General features: G+C 45.6%; 5 protein-coding genes across 5 annotated transcripts; 1 reads left to right on the top strand and 4 right to left on the bottom strand.

The window, feature by feature from the left end:
- Positions 1-9: 9 nt before the first annotated feature.
- On the top strand, positions 10-2,413 carry C8R40DRAFT_1176635 (uncharacterized protein; the record flags this gene model as incomplete). Its single annotated transcript, XM_046232545.1, has 7 exons — positions 10-202; positions 254-383; positions 438-513; positions 573-797; positions 853-999; positions 1,055-1,225; positions 1,277-2,413. 7 exons carry the CDS (start codon positions 10-12, stop codon positions 2,411-2,413), a joined length of 2,079 nt encoding a protein of 692 aa, XP_046080579.1.
- A 2,341-nt stretch (positions 2,414-4,754) lies between these two features.
- C8R40DRAFT_990065 (uncharacterized protein) lies at positions 4,755-5,027 on the bottom strand (the record flags this gene model as incomplete). The annotated part of the gene is made up of 2 exons (XM_046236718.1): positions 4,755-4,901; positions 4,953-5,027. Coding segments are annotated over 2 exons (222 nt in total), but the record flags the coding sequence as incomplete, so codon positions are not given.
- Positions 5,028-12,041: 7,014 nt separating this feature from the next.
- Positions 12,042-13,302, bottom strand: C8R40DRAFT_733904 (DUF757-domain-containing protein). Its single transcript, XM_046236033.1, has 9 exons — positions 13,091-13,302; positions 13,020-13,030; positions 12,932-12,962; positions 12,828-12,880; positions 12,638-12,778; positions 12,494-12,582; positions 12,422-12,435; positions 12,342-12,356; positions 12,042-12,281 (listed from the first exon to the last, which is right to left on the bottom strand). Exons 1-9 carry the CDS (start codon positions 13,133-13,135, stop codon positions 12,156-12,158), a joined length of 525 nt encoding a protein of 174 aa, XP_046080577.1. The 5' UTR covers positions 13,136-13,302; the 3' UTR covers positions 12,042-12,155.
- Positions 13,303-13,632: 330 nt separating this feature from the next.
- Positions 13,633-15,131, bottom strand: C8R40DRAFT_1176631 (uncharacterized protein; the record flags this gene model as incomplete). The annotated part of the gene is made up of 5 exons (XM_046232544.1): positions 13,633-13,738; positions 13,799-14,696; positions 14,753-14,843; positions 14,897-15,035; positions 15,109-15,131. The coding sequence occupies 5 exons, from the start codon at positions 15,129-15,131 to the stop codon at positions 13,633-13,635; spliced, it is 1,257 nt and encodes a 418-aa protein (XP_046080576.1).
- A 50-nt stretch (positions 15,132-15,181) lies between these two features.
- Positions 15,182-18,002, bottom strand: C8R40DRAFT_1130410 (heme peroxidase). Its single transcript, XM_046229173.1, has 13 exons — positions 17,957-18,002; positions 17,497-17,909; positions 17,290-17,436; positions 17,031-17,224; positions 16,923-16,983; positions 16,784-16,865; positions 16,693-16,730; positions 16,551-16,632; positions 16,308-16,497; positions 16,214-16,251; positions 15,871-16,156; positions 15,744-15,813; positions 15,182-15,685 (listed from the first exon to the last, which is right to left on the bottom strand). Exons 2-13 carry the CDS (start codon positions 17,723-17,725, stop codon positions 15,480-15,482), a joined length of 1,623 nt encoding a protein of 540 aa, XP_046080575.1. The 5' UTR covers positions 17,726-17,909; positions 17,957-18,002; the 3' UTR covers positions 15,182-15,479.
- Positions 18,003-18,026: the final 24 nt, after the last annotated feature.

Raw genomic sequence — 18,026 nt, 5'->3', positions numbered from 1 at the left:
ATCTTCCAAATGTCCGTCGCCGATTCAACTTCATGCAATAAACCTGCAAGAACCATTCGCTCTCTACCGGCCGTTCCTCCGAGCAAGCGTCTCAAATTACAACAGATTCAGGTTCTGGATGTCCCGGAGTGGCGGCCGACGTTACACGAATCGATACGGCTTTCTGGTATTCCTATCATTGCGGAAACAACTGACTATGAAAGTGAGTAACCTCAAATCCTGTTCTATTGATACTCATTGCGGAATGTGGTAGCCTTGATTGAACGACGATCAAATTCATCAGGATTAAGTCCAGAGGTCGCTCTTCAAACGATCAGGAAAGACCGCAACGGTGAATATCACTTATTCTCTGCAACTCAGAAAGTAGTGGACTCATATGAGAAGTACGTTCCAGTCTGAAATTCGTGTATTCTTTGATTGAAGTAATTCACGACCAGATATCACTTGACCAAGAATCCTCTTCAGAGAGACCCAGAGATGCTATATATAGGCATGCATGTATTTTATCAATTGGTTCGTTTACAGGCCTCCTCTCGAATGCCATTACGATTCCCTATTCATATATGCTCCAGCTTGTTGAAATAGGTGTCACAATGATGGACTACGCTCCTGGACCACATTTCACTTTCATCGACCCACGATTAGCCTTAGTGAAACTAAGTCATGGTGAAAGAGACACAACGGATCGCCCTTGCAACACCACGCTACTTGCCATCCAGGCAATCGAAGAACATGCTAAGGAACTTCTTACAAAGTTTTGCACTGCGGGAGTGGATCAAAGTCGTGTGATAATTGGAGTAAGTCGTTGTACTTTTTTTAAAATCTTCAATGTTGACTTAAATGTGTATGGAGATTCCCGCCACAAAAATCGGTGTTCTCGCAGCTGCCATGCTTGAAAGTTCCGGCATTTCCACCAATTTGTATTTGGTCTCGGGACTCATGCATGCTATCGCATGTGCGGAGGCTCGACCTTGCTGCATTACGATCGATGTGGCTAGTGTGAGATCATCCAATTCTTGTGTAAGCGCCCAATAGGTACTCACTGGGCGCGCAGGTTTTATCATGGTATGAAAGATTGGCTGCTCAAGACGACGTCGCTATATCGGACAATTTAGAGGGAGAAGCTTTGCTCGATCATCCAGGAATAGTCGCAATCCAATCGATCCTGAAATATTACAGACTTTATTCGATTTCAACTAAGATCGTTGGCGGAAACTTTCGAACTGTGAGTTTGATTTCACTTCGCGTGGACTGTCGTACTGACGACTTTACTCAGGTTCATGAAATCTCCATTCTTGGCCACGAATTCGACGCTTTGTCATTATCTCAAAACAGGATGGACGACCTTCGTACAGCTTATCTTCCTTTTTGTGCTTCTAGTTTCGCGTCTACCAGACATCCTCAAAGCGCTGACAATCTCGCACAAGGCTCAGCTGCTTCTGACATAGCGCGCGCAGCACCGAAATTCCCCACAGCCATGGTAGTGAGCCTGCAACCAAGTACGGACAGCTCAGAGTCTTACGCTTTCAATTACGATTGGTTACATTCAGAGGCGTTCATGAATCTTGCTCATCCTGCTTCACCATGTCCGGCCATTCTCCTCGCGTCAATTACTTTGACGGCGGTTGGTGCTCTCAAGGTCCAGATGGAAAATATACATGAAGTAACACACAACAGCGCATTGGATCGGATTGAACTCCGTGTCTTACCACTTGAGGAATTATATGCTCGCCGACGAGCACAAGGTATCCGGAATGATCTTGGGGCAAGATACGGCTGCCATATTGATACCGCTCCAGCTACCCCATCCTCTGTAGACCAAAAACGAAGTTCCGGCCCAGAGCTCAAGAAGAAACATAGCTTGAAAGATCTGGGTAAGGGCTCTCCTGCTTCGATTTCTCCTTCATCAGTCGCCTCGCCTTCACCACGTCGCCCTCCTCTCCGTCGTTCATCTGCTCATGCGAGAGAGAAGGGTCCAGCCAGAAGCACAACCCCTGCTCCCTCTACACCTCCTGTCCTGATCGAAGGGAAGAGTACCACAGGTCCTGGCCGGTATGCCTCTGACGAAGAAGTGGCAAAGATAATAGCTCTTACTTTCGGAAATTGCATGTTAGGCATTCGTGGAACTGATAAAGAGGACACCGGGTCTGGAGGGAAAACAGCGAAGCCAATCAAGAACCCTTTTTTCTCCGAATCAACTTCCCCTATGGGTCCCAATGCGCCTACTGATGGTCTTTCTACTGTGAATACCTCTCAACATAGTCGCGCTAAATTGAGTCCAGGACAACGGCAGGTGCTTGCATTGAGCGCAGTTCTCAAGGAGAGAGAAGAGATGAAACGGAAAGCGGCTTTGGGAAGCAAGAGCCAGAAAGTTGTCCAGGCTAGTATGGTTGAGGGGATTGATTTTTTCTGACGGCCAAAGCGAATTGAAATCAACCACATTTAGTTGACATATACAATGACCGATGCAAGTTCCTCTACCTTATATGGCAAATTATGTTACATATGTATATGTATGTACGAAACATGTTCTTTATGCTCTTATACACTGTGTCAATCGTCGTCGAGTCGTCGAGTTCTCGGACCCGTAGAATGCTGAAATCAATTCCATAACAGCAGATTGAAGCAGATTAGAAGAGATCAGAGCGAATTGTCCCAGCTTTTTCGTTATTCTCGTCATTTTTGCACAATGAATATCATGTTATATCATGATCTCGTTACTGAGACGAGGAGATGAAACGTCGAACAGCTGTGGAAGATCCTCGAGTTTAATAGAATTGCTGACGTTCGAATAACCCCGTCGTGGGCTTAAAGACTTTTGTCCCGGCCTATCAGCACCAAGTGATTTCCAAAAGCCGGTAGGTAGTAAACCAATTCTGCGACTCCGGGTGGACAGTATACTGTACTGGGATATCAGAAGGAAGTCATACCCGAGTACGAACCAGGTATAAACGGGAGGCTGCCTAAGTAAGGCTGCTGGATTGGAAGGGATATTAATACTTCGGCAGGAGGTACCATCAGTGCATATCGTTATTGGCTGACATATCCAGCCTCCAGGAATTTCCTGGAATCCCCACTGCAATTATCTCCAGATCTAATTCAGATGTCTGGAAGAAGAACCAAGATTTTTGTATTGCTCTGCGCACGTACCGTAAGGTTTCGTTTCGTAACATTGAGATGATATACATAGATAGACCCGAGGTAAGCAGAGCTTTACGGCTTTGCGTTTCGAGATTTGCACGATTGAACATAGGGCACGCATATAAGAGAAATTTGCTGGGATGAAGGATAGTAGTACTTTCTATGTATTTGGTGACCATGTGCGATGATAGGACAGTGATAGGTAGTGTAATGTGTAAGGGTAACTGTGATAAGGTATGGGAGTAGAGATCGAGTTCGAGCACAAGGAAAGAGACAACGAGAGGGGAAAAGCCAGGATACACGATAGCATGAAAAGACAATAGATTGAAAGCACAGAGACATTTGTATATTGAGAGAGAGAGAGAGGAAAAGAGAGGGTCAGACAAGAGAAAAGAAGGTATTACCACAAGTATAGAACGATGATAGGATAGGACATAACGTCGACCGTTTAGTGTGATTTTAAGTGGAATAGTACCAAGTCCGCAAGCGAAGTCTGTGATAAATACCAATACACACCTCCTCTTCTGTATTCCAAGCCAATCCGACATCCACCACAAAACAGCAAAGAAATCGCCTACGCCAAAATTGCGGAAGTCCGTGCTTCCATAAGTCGCCAGTTCAAGGAGTTGTTTTCAAATCTACACACATCTATGTTGAGCGAATAGCTCTGGTCGATGAAAAGGAGGAGGAATGATCACCGGCCTAAGCCTCCCGGACCACCACGATCACCAGTCGAGAAGCCACCATGATTTGTATTTTGCCATGACCCAGGACCAGCGAGGGTGGGGTCCATCGCATCGAACGGCGGCAAAGTGTACCCGGTAGACGAAGGCGCGCTGGAATGCGACGAGTGATGAGGATTGTGATGTGATGAATGATAGTTCTCTTCCTCGACTTTGACATAGCCGTGACCGTACGGGTGCATGGAGCTCACAGAGCTGCTCGTGCCCGGACGGCTAAGATTTCCAAGTTGCGATACTGGTGAGTGGGATACAGATCCGGTAGAATTTTGCATTTGAGCGGGCTGAAGTGCGAGAGAAAGAGAAGAAGGAAGCAAAGTGCAGAGAAACACGAGGACAATAGCACATACGAGACTCGTTAATACACCACCACATTTATCAACGTGAAAAACTCGCCGAAAACGGGGGACTGCTCGTCGCACTTGACGCGCCTGGTGTATTCGGCATTTGGAACGGAGACGTTGCCATATTGCTGAAGTGATGGTGTGGCGGACCGTGTGCTGAAGTAGGATGCGGAGATGGGAGATGAGACGATGGATGCGACGATGGGTAGTGTTGCGACGAGGAAGAATGATGCGGGATAGTAAGAGGCGGTGGCGCGCGTAGAGCGTTGAGATCAGTATTCTCAGACGGGAAATTCGAGTCCATTTCTGAGCTCATTTTTCTCCTTTTCAATCCACCATAGGAGTCTGTCAGATTGCGTGCGTCGTGAAAAGCTACGCCTGGACCGCTTCCATTGACAGGGCTACCCCCAGTCAAGGTCCGATTGAGCTGCATACCGCGTCCAGCACTATTGAACGAGTTGGGGGATGGCACATAACCTCCACTGTTTGAAGAAGTAGGCCCGTTGATAGGAATACCAGATTCTGCGAGCAGACGACGCAAGTCTTCGTTTTCTTTTCCAAGCCGCGCGTTTTCTTGCTCGAGCTCCCGAATTTTGGCCAAAGGTGGCGGCAGAGCAGAAACTTGCTCTGGCGTGACACCCATGGCAGTTTGCAATTTAGTGACGGTCTGCTCGAGCTACAGCAAGATCAGTGGTGAAAAAAGGCATCAGGCAAAAATGGTACGTACTTGCTCGATGTAAGCCTTTCTTTTCGCTCTATGTCTGGCTTGGGCTTTGGCATTTCTGCTACGCTCTGGACGTTCTGTACCGGACATCTTGTCTTGTCGCGTATGTCCGTTCTCTTCGAATAACGTAAAGACAAAGCGTGGGCTTTGTTTGTTGAAAGGATGAGAATAAACGATGAGGTTATACCAAGCGTAAGAAACGGTTGGTAAAAACAGATGGGTTGCGTTGGGTGGCTGGCGCTACTATATGTACTGCCCCACTGCAACCTGTCCAAAAAGAAGGTTCAAAAGGCCGCTCGCTTTCAGGAAAAGAAAAAAAGAGGCTGAGATGCAATTCAAATCCAGATCTAGATTTTTGCAAAATTCCGCTACCTCTGGCAAATTCCGCAGAAAATAGAGCAAATACTAATCGAGGGTTCGGCCGTGGCTTCTTTTGACCCCTTATCCTAATTCGGCTCCAAGTTTCGGTCGAAATTCCTATCAAATCGGATAAAAAATCTCTTCCTTCTTTTGACGACGCGTTTGACGGCTTTTCTACCTTTCTTCTCCTTGTTCTTTGTTTCTGATGTCAGGATTGGACGCTTTGTCTCCGAACTTTGGTCTTTAATAACTTTTTCCCAGTGGCTTAATATGCATTTCGAAGTTTTCTTCATATCTGTCATCATCCATCCGTCTCTCCAAACCTTCAAACCTTCAGATCCAACACTGTCTCCAATCTTGCGCCGTCCTCTATCCCTTGCCATAGATACCAATTGCAATCCAACCGCCTCCTACTCTCAAACTCCTAGAAAAAGCAACAACTCTCCACACATGCACACACTTGTCACTTTAGATGTTTCCAGTCCGTTCTCTGGAACATTCGTTCCGTCTATTCCCTCCTCGTTAAACCCAAAAATCTATCTGATTGCCCCTTCGTAGTCTCTCCCTATCTCTTCTAGACTTCATCTGTGCGCCGGCTTGGCTTTCAGCGCGTCATCAGGTCATGTAAACTTATTCGGATTGCTTCAGGCTCCAATTTTCCTCGAGGCATAGATGTTTTCAGCTTCGTACTAACTACTCCCTCCTCGCCTGTTTTCTCCTTCTTTCCGCTGGCCATACGTTCCTTGAGCCACACCTTAGTGGTTCGAATCCCCGCAATTTCTCGTATTTCCGCGGAATATTCGTGACCGTATTGTCTAGCGTGGACAGTCACAAATGGATGACCGACTGGATGTAGTACTTTTACTCGTGTTGTTCCTGAAATCAGTCGCTCGCAATCGGTTAGGTTCGGTCTGGGTTCGGTGCAGCTTCGGTCGATTCAATTGCTAACCCGAGATTCAATAGTGAAGGGTACTCAAGCCTTGTTCGAGGAAGAATACCTCCGTTAAACACCTCAGTCGCAGTACAGAGGCGTGCCAGTTATCTCTATTTCAACTCCCCACGGAATGAAAATTTTTCCTGTTCCGCCCGACGCCAACGTGCCCCGACTGAGTCCTTCACTGCTCACCCTTGTCCACCACGTGCGTTTCCTTTACCCTGAACATACCATACGATAGTTCCGCGAATAAGAGCGAGGCAATATTCGTCCCAACGGACTTTGCCGTTGCCACTCAGAAATCGAGTGCCAAAAGTGGACAATTTCTGATCGGCGATCAAGCTGAAGATGCTTCCGTTTTTACCATCTCAGGAAGGATCTCGATTTTGTTGTGCTTGCTCTTCAGGTAGTAAACAAATGATTTAGAGACTATGGCAGAATATACGAAGGTACTTGAGTACATCTTCTGCTGCTCTTTCCACACCGACCGGTGTAGATACTTTATATTCATTCCAACTTTCAACTTCAAAGTATAATGATTATCTCTTCTTGGAAGCCTCCTGCCTTAAGTAGAACCTCCGTTCACCATCAACATGATGCACTCCCGATTCATACAAACCTTCGTGTTCGCGAACCAAAGGGGCACTCAAATATCCCGTAACCGCCTATGGAAGGCTTTGACCTCTATTTTGGGAATTCAAAACGCGTGGACCGGCTGTGTTTTCTAGTTGTCGTTCGCGACCTTTTCTCCCCCTTTCGCAGCACAAGCAAAGTCTCGACCATTCATAATCTACTCCTGGTCTGCCCTTTATCCTTGAGGCAAGTCTTGTTGCTTGTTCATAGAAATTGTATCAAGATTTTTCACTCGTGGTAACTGCGCATTCATTCATTCCTGTTATTTGCCTTTTTGAGTATATCAACAAGATCTGTATAGTAAAATGAAACTTGCCCCAGCGTAGCGGGAGCACAAAACAAATGAGCCTTGGAGTAGTCAGTAAGAAAAGTCTGAAAAGTCTTGAATATCTCTTCGATTTCTTGCAATTTCTCACCTACCAGACCTTGACTCTTTTGAGAAAGTAGAATGAAAAAATTCTGTTTCCTCCTCGAACCTTCAGTTTCAACATTCAAAATCTTGGCCAATGTATTGTGTTACATTGCATGATGATTGTTGGGCTTCTCGGAGATGGTATAACTCACGCGCATCTGAATTTCTAGACAGAGCCCTCCTCCCTCCCTTCTTTCCTTCGGACACTTCTTTCTAGTCGGCCCCAAGACATGACTTTTGGAATGACTCAAGGGGATCATATCGAGCTCACCGCTCTGTTTAGACACGGCAAGCGCTAAGTACTTGTTTTGTTCGAGGGAACATCATCAACAATTGACATGATGGGAAACTCTTGAAATATTCTCGGTCCAGTCTTAACTCCTTCCAGGATGGTTTCAGATCTTAACGCACAATGATTCTGCACCTCGAACGCGGTTCCAGGCTGAGCAGCCCCTCTCTAGCTCTTTCTTATGTTCCGGGAGCTCGGGAAACGTTCATGAACATCGGCATGGCGACGTGCTCTTGTCAAAGGCCTTAGGGGGCCTCAAATACGCCTGGGTTCTCTCCAGACCTTCTCGGTTTTATCGGCTACATGAATCATGTATAATGATATATATACAGGGAATATACCTGCGTTACCAATTTTCTTCGGTATCAAAATTAATTCCCAATTTTGACGTCGAGGTTCGAGTTGAATGCGAACTGTCATTGCCAGTAGTGGTACAGTAGCTATGTCGCACTGTTGAACGTATTGCTTTATACGTGCACATCATAGATCTCGAATTTCGACCTCCATGTCACTATGCCTGTCTACTTTTAGATTATGACGAGTGATTTTAGCTCACAAGTAGCCGGTGTTGGGCGACATGGGTGGACTAATGCTCATCAGTACGGTGTCTCAATTATGAGTAGTCACAGTTGCGTTTTCAACTTTAATGACTGCGAACAGTGTTGCACATAAAATGACAATATAACAAGCCGTCAGCTATACTATCCCAGCCAACGTCTGGGAATTCAGACTGTTTTAGAATATAAAGAAATCGGAAGTCCCTGTGACAATGTCCACGAAATTCATTCTGTAACCACTTACTTCCCTACGAAACTTCACCCACTCACTAGAACTATCCACATACAACATCCGCTTTACAACCCTCTGAACAAATAGAGAGTGTGTCTTATTCCTACCTTGTCTATTTGAATCCACGCTTCAAAGACCATGGTTTGACGTTGGCAAGGTAAATGGATGTCTCGGAGGGTACTTCTAGCGATGTGATCCACTATTATTCCAGCAAGAGAGTTGTGTTGGTGGATCAATATCGATCAAGGCTCAATATGTACGTACCACGGTCCACAACTACTGTCAAGTTGAGTTGACTTTTCATGAGGGCGGGTTTAATCGTACAGCTACGATGCAAGACCGGCGGATTCCGAATGCCACTACGCACCCGACTTGATTTGAGCTTGGCGGATTGCTGAATTTCAATTTTTGAAGTAGCTGCCAGAATAGTGCATGGAGCTCTACCCCAATGGGCTGGCGGTTTAGGAAGCTTCAGCGAGCTAGTCGAGTCCTCGAGAAAGAGGTGGTAAAGTGGCAGGACCCACTGCGACTTATGATCATTAGCGAGGGTCCTAGGACATTCGCAAAAAAGACAAGATTGTCAATCTTGTTCAATCAAAAAGACTTCATCCGGCCGTCATCGGAGTAGCTATATTTTGACTGCTTGGTCGCAGAAAGCATAAGGCCGGCGAAGTAGAAAGGACCCTCAAAAGCAACTCACCAATGGCAATGGTAAGACCATATACATACAGACACCTTGCCCGATAAGCTGTCGTTAAAGTTTGGGAGTTAGCAGACTCCCTTCTCGTTCTCAATATCTATCACTTGGATTTGCAATATGTCCAATCCATATACATTCCTGCAGCACGAAGCTCAGAGTCACTTCCACACCTTTGTGTGCCTAGACTTCCTATGTTTGAATCACCCTGATTTGCTGTTCCATGGGAATTGCACCATCCGCACTTCGCGGCATCGGCAGCCTACTGATGCAACCCCGCAAAGACCCACATCCTACAGTGTACCAGTGGATTCAAACATGAATGGGGAAATCCTTACCTCTGTCCGATTAAGTGATCATCATTTGCGAGTGGTGATAGATAGGATTGGAAGGCTTTTGGACGTAGTTGAAGGATATGACATATTAGCTACAATTCCATCGTAAAAGGGGTTTGGCGAGAGATGTGCATACAAGCACTGAAACCGCACGGAACAACTTGAATATGTCCATTAGGACCAACGATACTAGCCTCCACCAATGCCATTTGATATTGTTTCTTTACAGAATTACAGCTCTCAAATATATCCGAAGAGTTGTTAGTCAGTTGGAAGCATGTGTGTGGCACATGTAGGTTGTGCGCTGTAAGCCATTTTGGAAGGATAGTATCAGTGGTTTGACTCTACTGTAATTGTTGGTACCAATTCTTCATCTGTTAGATATCGCTCCTGATCGTCTGCGAGGACACATCACTAACCTCCGATTAATCATTGCCTGGAGTCCGTGCTCTCAGGCTTTACTATATTGATTTTAATTTTTGACTGTGTTGGGCCGATCGTACTCTTTGTTCTGTTTCCCTTTTGACTTTCGAAAATGATGTCCGATTCTCGCGTATGACTGTTGCAGGAATTCCGTGTCAAAGCGCAAGTCTTTCAAGCAGAAGAATGGCCCAGATTGTCTGGCAGCGGTCGCGCAAGCGTCGCCGAAAGTGCGTCAGCGAACATGCGATTTGAAAGCACAGAGAAAAATCCATTACAACAAATTTCTACTCCTGCTACATGTATAATTCCAGGTGGATCTTCCATACGGATCGATATAATGCTGAATGATTTACCGTGATGGGCGCCGGTTGCCATTTATTCGTGCAGAGATGAAGTCACCCGTGAACAGTTTTGTGGAGGGCATTCTCGGTCGACACGATCACGTGTCCGAGTCAGAGCTGCTCGAAATATACTCAGGATTTTACTCCTTTACTCGAAGCTGTCTGTTATGATAATGAGATCCGCATGGTCCTACCAGTAAATAGCTCCTACTGCTGTAACTCGGTCGGTCTCACGTAGTATGTTTCTGCAACTCGACTCCGAATCAGTCCCCCCGGAGCTGGGATCAAGCTATGATAAATTTTAATTAGAAATCTTTAGTACTAGGCTTTGCGTTGAAGATGTATGATTTCGATGTCTAATTCTCTGGATTCGGAGTACCTTAAATCATTGTGCTGTTTCATTTGTACTTTTGCAGTTTCTTAGTAACTTGTCAAATAGTTGTGAGTTAGAGTTCAGCTCGACCACTATTGATCAATCCTTTACTGTACGTGTTCCCCAAGATTCTATCGAGGTTGTTACACTTTTCCGGTAAGCCTGACACTTCTAGCATCCAGTAACATTGCGCAGAGTCTCAGTCAGATCTGCGGAATGATGAGGAGACTAATGGCCGAACATATGATAATGGTTGTGGAGATCGTATCGGAAATCTGCAGCTAGACTGGATGCTCAGTCCCCCGCGGGATCTTGTCTGAACCCCTTGGAGATTCGATTACTTTAATACTTAGCTTGGGCTCATTATCCCGCTCTTGTTGGGTCAAAGGTTATCGCCGTTGTATCTGTTGCTTTAGTGACATTGTTCTGCCAAAGTTTACAAAATTCACAGGACCTGAAGCTCACTATACTCATAGTGGATTGTACGGTATATCAATGACTTTTTTAAAATCAAGTAGCAGCGAGGATCACATGCGTGTGTTCTTCAGATTGTATTGGGCGAAACTGCCTGTTGCCCCAGGACTCAGTGTTCAACGTTCAACGTTCAGCCTCCACATAAATTCTTGACAGAATGTTGCGCACGTCCTTTGCGAGTCGGTGGTTCCTGAATTAGATGAGGACGTTCATCATACATAGGTGAGATTCGAGAAACACTGACACTCGGAACTTGAAGCTACTATATCCCATTGAAACTTACCATTTCGACATGAAGGAAATATACAAATGCGGAAGTGCTGCCGTTCGACACACTCCGAGTCGTAGTGTTGAACTCCCGATTTGAAAATATTAATACTACTGACAATGCCTTTTTAGGAAAGTGAAGTTATTGGCAGACGATTTTGTGATACGGTTTTGTCCTCTGAAATTTGCTTATTTGTGAAAGGAGGGAGCCTTCGAGTATTCAGCTGTCTACGACCTTCCATCTTCTGCGTTCTTGGCACTTTCGTTGTTTCGACGGCCTAACTGAGCAGTCGAGCGACACTCGTGAAAACAATTGCTACGAGTTCTCCGTCCTTGGTATGCTAGAGTTTGAAGGATAGTAAGAGGGCATGGAACACGACGTTTAAATCCGAAGTTAAAAGGCATCGTAGTCACCTAGAAGGACCTTTGTGGAGTCGGAGAAGAGCGGCGCGAAGAGGTAGCCTGTTCTCAAGTCGATTGGATGATCAATAAGGCTCCGCCGTTTTTCGCCATGAATCCTCTTTTTGCATTCAGTATTGTCTCCGCCAATTGAGCACAAGGCTTCGAATCAACAAAGGTTCATTGACAGAACGAAAATAATACCGATGATCAGAAGCCGTCGACGTTTGTCTCCGCAAATGGAAACATCCATTTTACCGAAACCTCAAGACCCGTTGTAATAGTAAGTCGGAGACGGAGAAGTTGGCACGTTGTATAGTTGATAGAGGTTTAGTGAGCATGATATTCATACCAGACTATACTGTACAAATCGAATCCTGGATGTGAGAATCAATAACAATACTTGTTTGTGATATGATATCAACAGTGGAAACACATCCAAAGCACCCTACAATTTTCGGAATCAGTCCCTTTGCGCGGTTATGAAGAGGCTTTCTTCTTTTTCTTCTTTGCATCCTCTTGCTCTTTCTGTAGTCTCTCTTTTTCCACTTCCTCTTTTGCCATTTCGTGAGCCTTGTCGTTGAGGCCGAGTCTATTCCTTGATATCTGAAACGGCGGGGGGGCAAAAGTAATGAGGTGAAGCGTAGAACAGGCAGGGCAACATACCTCAATGGCATAGAACTGAGATCGGGAACGCATGTGAGTATAAAGAAGGGAAGAGAAGCCCACGAAAGCTAACGTCGTACCTGAATCCGTGTAACTTGTCACGCAGATAGCAATGTTAGTGAAAAGCAAAAATAATTATGAAGGTGCCGCACCAAATATTGTGTTCTTCTCGGCATACTCATCCCTAGCATTCATACGGATGAGGGAGCCAAAGTTGTGGTCTTTGACTTTCTTTTCGTACCTGTCGAAGAGAAATCATAAGCGTTACCATCTAAATGCACGATCTCAAGACGTACGACATGATGAATTTTCTCCATCTCTCTTTTCCTTCGGCACTCTTCATCCACTCTTCGTCTAGCTTCGTAAGATTCTCGTAAGGCTCTTTGGCGAGCTCAGGGAATGCCTCCATAGTATGTTGAAATATCTCATCATCAAGTCTAGTGAGCTGTTAGGAACGAATGCGGGCACTCCATTGACCAGATATACTTGGTAAGACGCAATTCTTTCGGTTGAACTTTAGCTAGAAGATTCCAATATGTCTGAGAAAGCAGGTGAGTGTTTTCGCCGTTTCAGAACCACAACTAACCCACCTGAGCCTGTTCGACAGCCTTTACAGCGAATCTAGTGGATATACACAGATCAACTCAATTCTGGACGTAGTAGGATTTTGTTTCTTACTGTTTCTCAATCTGTTGCAGCGAACCTGATCAGATTTTCACCTTGCAGATTGTCGCATGGATCCTGCTCACCTCAACGAGATTCTGTGCGTTTTGAGGATCAAATTTTCCAGCCATGGTTCGCCGTTTCTCTCGTTTGTTGTTACAGAGAAGAAAAATGGATGATGTCTCGAAATGAGCGCGTTCTCAGTGTGCTGGCAATATCGCAAGTACGTGGAAGAATGCAAGAGCTGATTTATTTAATTGTTCCACGACGTGGTGTGATCAGCCCCTTTTCTCCGAGGATATTTTACATACACTCGCTAAACGAAATTGAGCGACGAAGATCATATTTCAATGCCAAGTAGCGAAAGTTGAAACCCTAATGCTACAACGAGATTGATGGAGTTGATTCAAAACTATAATGCAGAGATAATTGCTTTACTGTAACGTTATTGAGCTATAACTGAATATATAATGGCAAAGAGGGTATGCAGGATATACAATAGTGTCCAAGCTGATAAGACTTATACATCTCAGTAGGGAAAATGGCAGGAAGAGAACGCAAATAGGGGAGCAAAGAGAGTGAGAGAAGCTGCCAAAAGGACGACAGAATTGTGAACATGCGAATCTGCTCACTCTATTCCAAATTTCTTCAGTTTCTCGAAATATTTCTGCACCCGACTAGCAACCTGCCTCGGTGTTCGCCTCCCATCCATTGCCTCTGAGATTTTCCTCCACCTGTAATATCAATCAATGAAGGTAAGAAAGTTTTGTATATAGGAACCAAGAAGTTCTCACCGATTTTTCTCGCCTTCCGGAATCTCTTCAAGAAGCGCTTCTAGATGTTGCTGTTCTGAGGTAGACCAAGGTTGTTTGTATGTCTCCGACTTCGGCCTTGAACGCTTTCCAAGGGTCTGAGGATGGTTGTCGTCCTTCCCATGCAGATCTTCTTGATCTGGCTCGGTTTCTGGAAGTGGGAGCGAGTCTGGTGTTGGAGGAAAGTGAGAATCATCTACAACCATATCACTTGTGCACATGGATATAGCCCTGGATGATCTCCGACGCTGGTGTGTTGTCAACGGTGGCGCAGGCGGTATTGGCGGTGGACCAACTTTGATCCTCAATGATTTTGAGTGCGAACTTTTGATACAAGGGATGACAGTCGAATCCCCGGTACTGGAGGGTTCGTCGAGTGATGTGGGAGGTGTCGATGGAAGCAATTGAGGTGCTACGGAGGTCATGCGTTTTAATGGAGAGGGACAGGACCCGCCTGTTGATGGAGAAGGTTCAGCAGGCTTAAAGTTGCCTTCTGTATCTAGTGATATATCTACATCCATACTCTCGTCGACTGTGTCCCGTCGAATGAAGACTCCTCCAGGACCTCTGTTTCTGGGACCTGCGGGTGTGAAGGTCAACCCTGAAGGCATTATCATGTGCTTCTTGAGCTCTTTGATCTTCTCTCGTTCTTTTGCCTTCTTCAAGGCCGCCGGATCCACTGATGGCTGGTCTTTGGCTTCGTCGTCGTCGTTGGTTTCGATGACAGGACTAAACGATAAATCCCAAGTCGAATATATAGGATCCAAGATTTTAGATTTCGCTTCCCGAATGTGACGGTGAAAGTCTGATAGATTAGGTGTAGCAGTGGGTGTCGGTTGTTGTTTGGATTTAGAGGCAAGCGCTTGCAACGGCGCAGGGTCTGTGGGTGGCACACGGCTTGTAAGGTGTAAAACTTACAGAGGGCGTGCCGCGTACCGTGTTTGGAAAAAAGAGACCATTCAATCCCTTCTGGAGCACGATCAGCAGCGTCCTCAAGCTCACTGAGCTTGAACGGGCCTTCGTTCAACTGTAACGAGCATCATTCACATCAGATGAAAACACAGGCAGTAAAGAACACACTTCTTTGGAAATATTATTCGCGAAATCTTCTGGATGTTCCACTGCTCGACTTCTCAGCTCGTGAAGGCGACTTATATCAGCATGGGTTCTAGTCAACAACGTCCTCTGCTTGTCAATGAATGTGGAGAGCGCCTGGAGACTGTTGTTATAACGGACAGACTTTTATATCAGAAACGAATGTCATTGACTATGAGCATAGGAGTCTAGCGTACGTTTTGGCGCGTTTATCTTCCATGGGATGGTGATAGTCATTGAGGGTCTCTCAGGCCCGTCAGGAAATCAGGATACGCTGAGCGCTTCGGCAAAAATAGTTTTATGAGTGACTAAGCAATTGTGACGGATGCCGTTTTCCGATTCCGAATTCTTTTCTTTATGAGACTACGCTTACACTGTCACCACAATATTTTACTAGGGACCGTCAGGAATGATCTGGAATGACCACACGCATCTTTTAAGCTTATGCATTAGACATGATGCATGATGTATCATCCGTGCTTTTTTGGGACTTGTCTTCCTCTCCTTCTGACACTGCCCAGGCAGATTGAATACTAAACATATAATGGATCTTCGTACATATTGCAACCTATATCTTGAGTCTTCGAAATTTATCCGACACTTCCCCGTCGCCGAAATCGGCAATGACATCTACGGTGACTTGGTACGCGTTGGAAATACCCAAAGGCAGCTGAGTCGAGGTGGTAAACATGATATATCCTGGATCAAAGTCTACGCTCGAGTTCGAAAGCATCAGCGGAAGTGACAACGATTCAATGCCCGGGCTCATGGTTCCTAAGGAAAGAACGCTGTAAGGACAGAAATCCAAGGAATAATATGTAAGTATACATACCAATCTGGGGCGTCGGAAACGCAAAAACTGCGGTTACAGTGTTAACGTCCGTTGTTGTGGATGAAAGCACCTAGTACAACAAACGTCACAATGAATTGCATTTGCAGCAAGAAAGTCCTCGCCTTACCGCAGCAGTGACCTCAACTCTTCCTTCATCGTCAACATCACTTCTACTTTTCATAACAAATACTCGGTCCTGGATGGGGTATCTAACAGTACTACCGCTTTCGCCGGTGGAATCTTCAACATTGACATCAAAGGAAGAAATTCCGAGGGTGGGATCAATAGTGGTGTTAAAGACATGAAAGAAAGTGTCGCCAAAAATGCCGGTGCCCTTGTGTTCTGAAGCATGATAGGTAGTTGTTGTGACAAAAGCAGGGGAGGAGCGGCCGTTTCGATCGAGCCAGGAGAGTCTAAAATTGTGAATGATCGATATTGTCATTGTGTGCTCAAAATCAACAATCACTCACGTAACATTGGCGTTTTCTGTAAAAGCAGTAGAAAGAAGCTATCGAGTGATCATGATGATAACTAGGATTTATATTAGCAACGGTGGGCACTCACCCGAATATATCCCGCAAACACGGTATGGAAGCCGGTCTCGTCTTCCACGAAATCTAAAGTAATGTTGACAGGCTTGAGTTCCAAAGGTGTGATCACATCCGACAAAGTCGTAGAGCTGGGCACAGTATCCAGCATTCGCGCAAATAACGAGACACATTCAGATACAAAATGCTCCTGAGAATCTGATAACCTACGCAAGCATAATCAGTCCTGATCATGAGGTTGTATTCAAGTTTCAGTTACCCTTTCATTGTTATATTGTTATCCGATGTATACAAGCGAAGGTCAGAGCGAACAGTAACATTGTCACTAGTGACCAGCGGACCTAGAAGATACATATGCGTCGTCGCTGAGTATTGGAGAATCAGAGTATCGACACACATACCTCCTCGCTGATCATTTCCCGCGAGGTATTCGTTCACACTGAAAGGCGCAAGTCAGCAAACGCTGAATAAAAATCAGATGACTTCACGTACACAAGGACGTCAAAAACATCCACAGTAGAATCGAAATGCACTCCGCCTCCAGTATTATTTGGAGTCACGGCTTCTGGACCGACTAGAGCCCAGTAAGCTCTGAAACATGCAAGATTAAAATGTAACAGTGCACACTCACCAACTTGAGGGAATCCTGCATGGTGTACATTGCCGAGAGTATGACCGCACGCAGTCAAGCCCTAGGTGTTAATTAGTCCAATTAGGGGAAAGCATCGAACAAACTCACAATAGCATCCTGTTGATTGAAGCCTGCTTGTGCGAACTGGTTGAGCGTGGTCTGAATATCTGTCTCTGGTTCCGGAACACCGAACGTCCCTCCTTCACTTGCATCCACGCGACCTCCGCGTAAAGGGATGTGAATAGTCGGGGAGGAACACACACCAACGGATGTGACGACGCTCAAAGCAATCAAGTCGGCCACTAGAGGTTGGTGACAAGTAATTAGTAGAAGAAAGCGAATGTATTATAAAAAGCTTATGACACACTGGAGACATGTTGGTTAACGAAAGGAGCAAAGAAACTTAGCGAATCATTGAAGGCGGAGCCTACATTCTCGGGTCTATCCGTCTCCCAACCAATTGAGGCATCCATCCCCCCTGTCCCAGTAGCAACGTCCGCAGTGGCAAAATCGTCTGCGCATTTGCACTCGTCAGCTGCAGCACAAGCTGCGCGAAGAGGCGCATCAGACTCACGAAATGCTGTTCTCAACCACTGTGCCACCGTCATGCGTCCTAACGTCTGGTTTCCGTTTACATAGTATGTACACGGCGTGATCGCGCGTTTGAAATCTGCGCCGTTGTTGAATCCCTCCTGATCGACGAGGAGATGCTCCAGCTCGTCGTAAAGGTGATCAGGCCATACATATGTACTGTAACCTGGACTTGTGAGTAATGTCAGCGTAAAAATCAGAAGTAAAATCATAGTTCTCCGTGATGCTGAAGTATCTGGATGGGGGGAAAGGAGATAAAAACTCGGGTGTGCGAAGCTACTTAGCCATGTATATGTAGTATGTTTTCGCGTTGCTTATTGAGCAATGTATGAATCATATGGCTTGGATAGATAGGTAGTGGCTTGTCAGGGCACCCAGGGTGAAAAACGACACCGTCTGAAACGGACATCAATACATAGTAGATATAGGATCTCCTTGCTCACCTTGAGGGTCGCTCTTCACTTACGAGGATTCGACGTTGAACTGGGATTGAAAGGGGATACGAATATCTCG

This window comes from Lentinula edodes, assembly GCF_021015755.1.
Source record: "Lentinula edodes strain Le(Bin) 0899 ss11 chromosome Unknown C8R40scaffold_54, whole genome shotgun sequence".
Taxonomy (NCBI): Eukaryota; Fungi; Basidiomycota; class Agaricomycetes; order Agaricales; family Omphalotaceae; genus Lentinula; species Lentinula edodes.
This window is presented reverse-complemented; position numbering and strand designations above follow the sequence as displayed.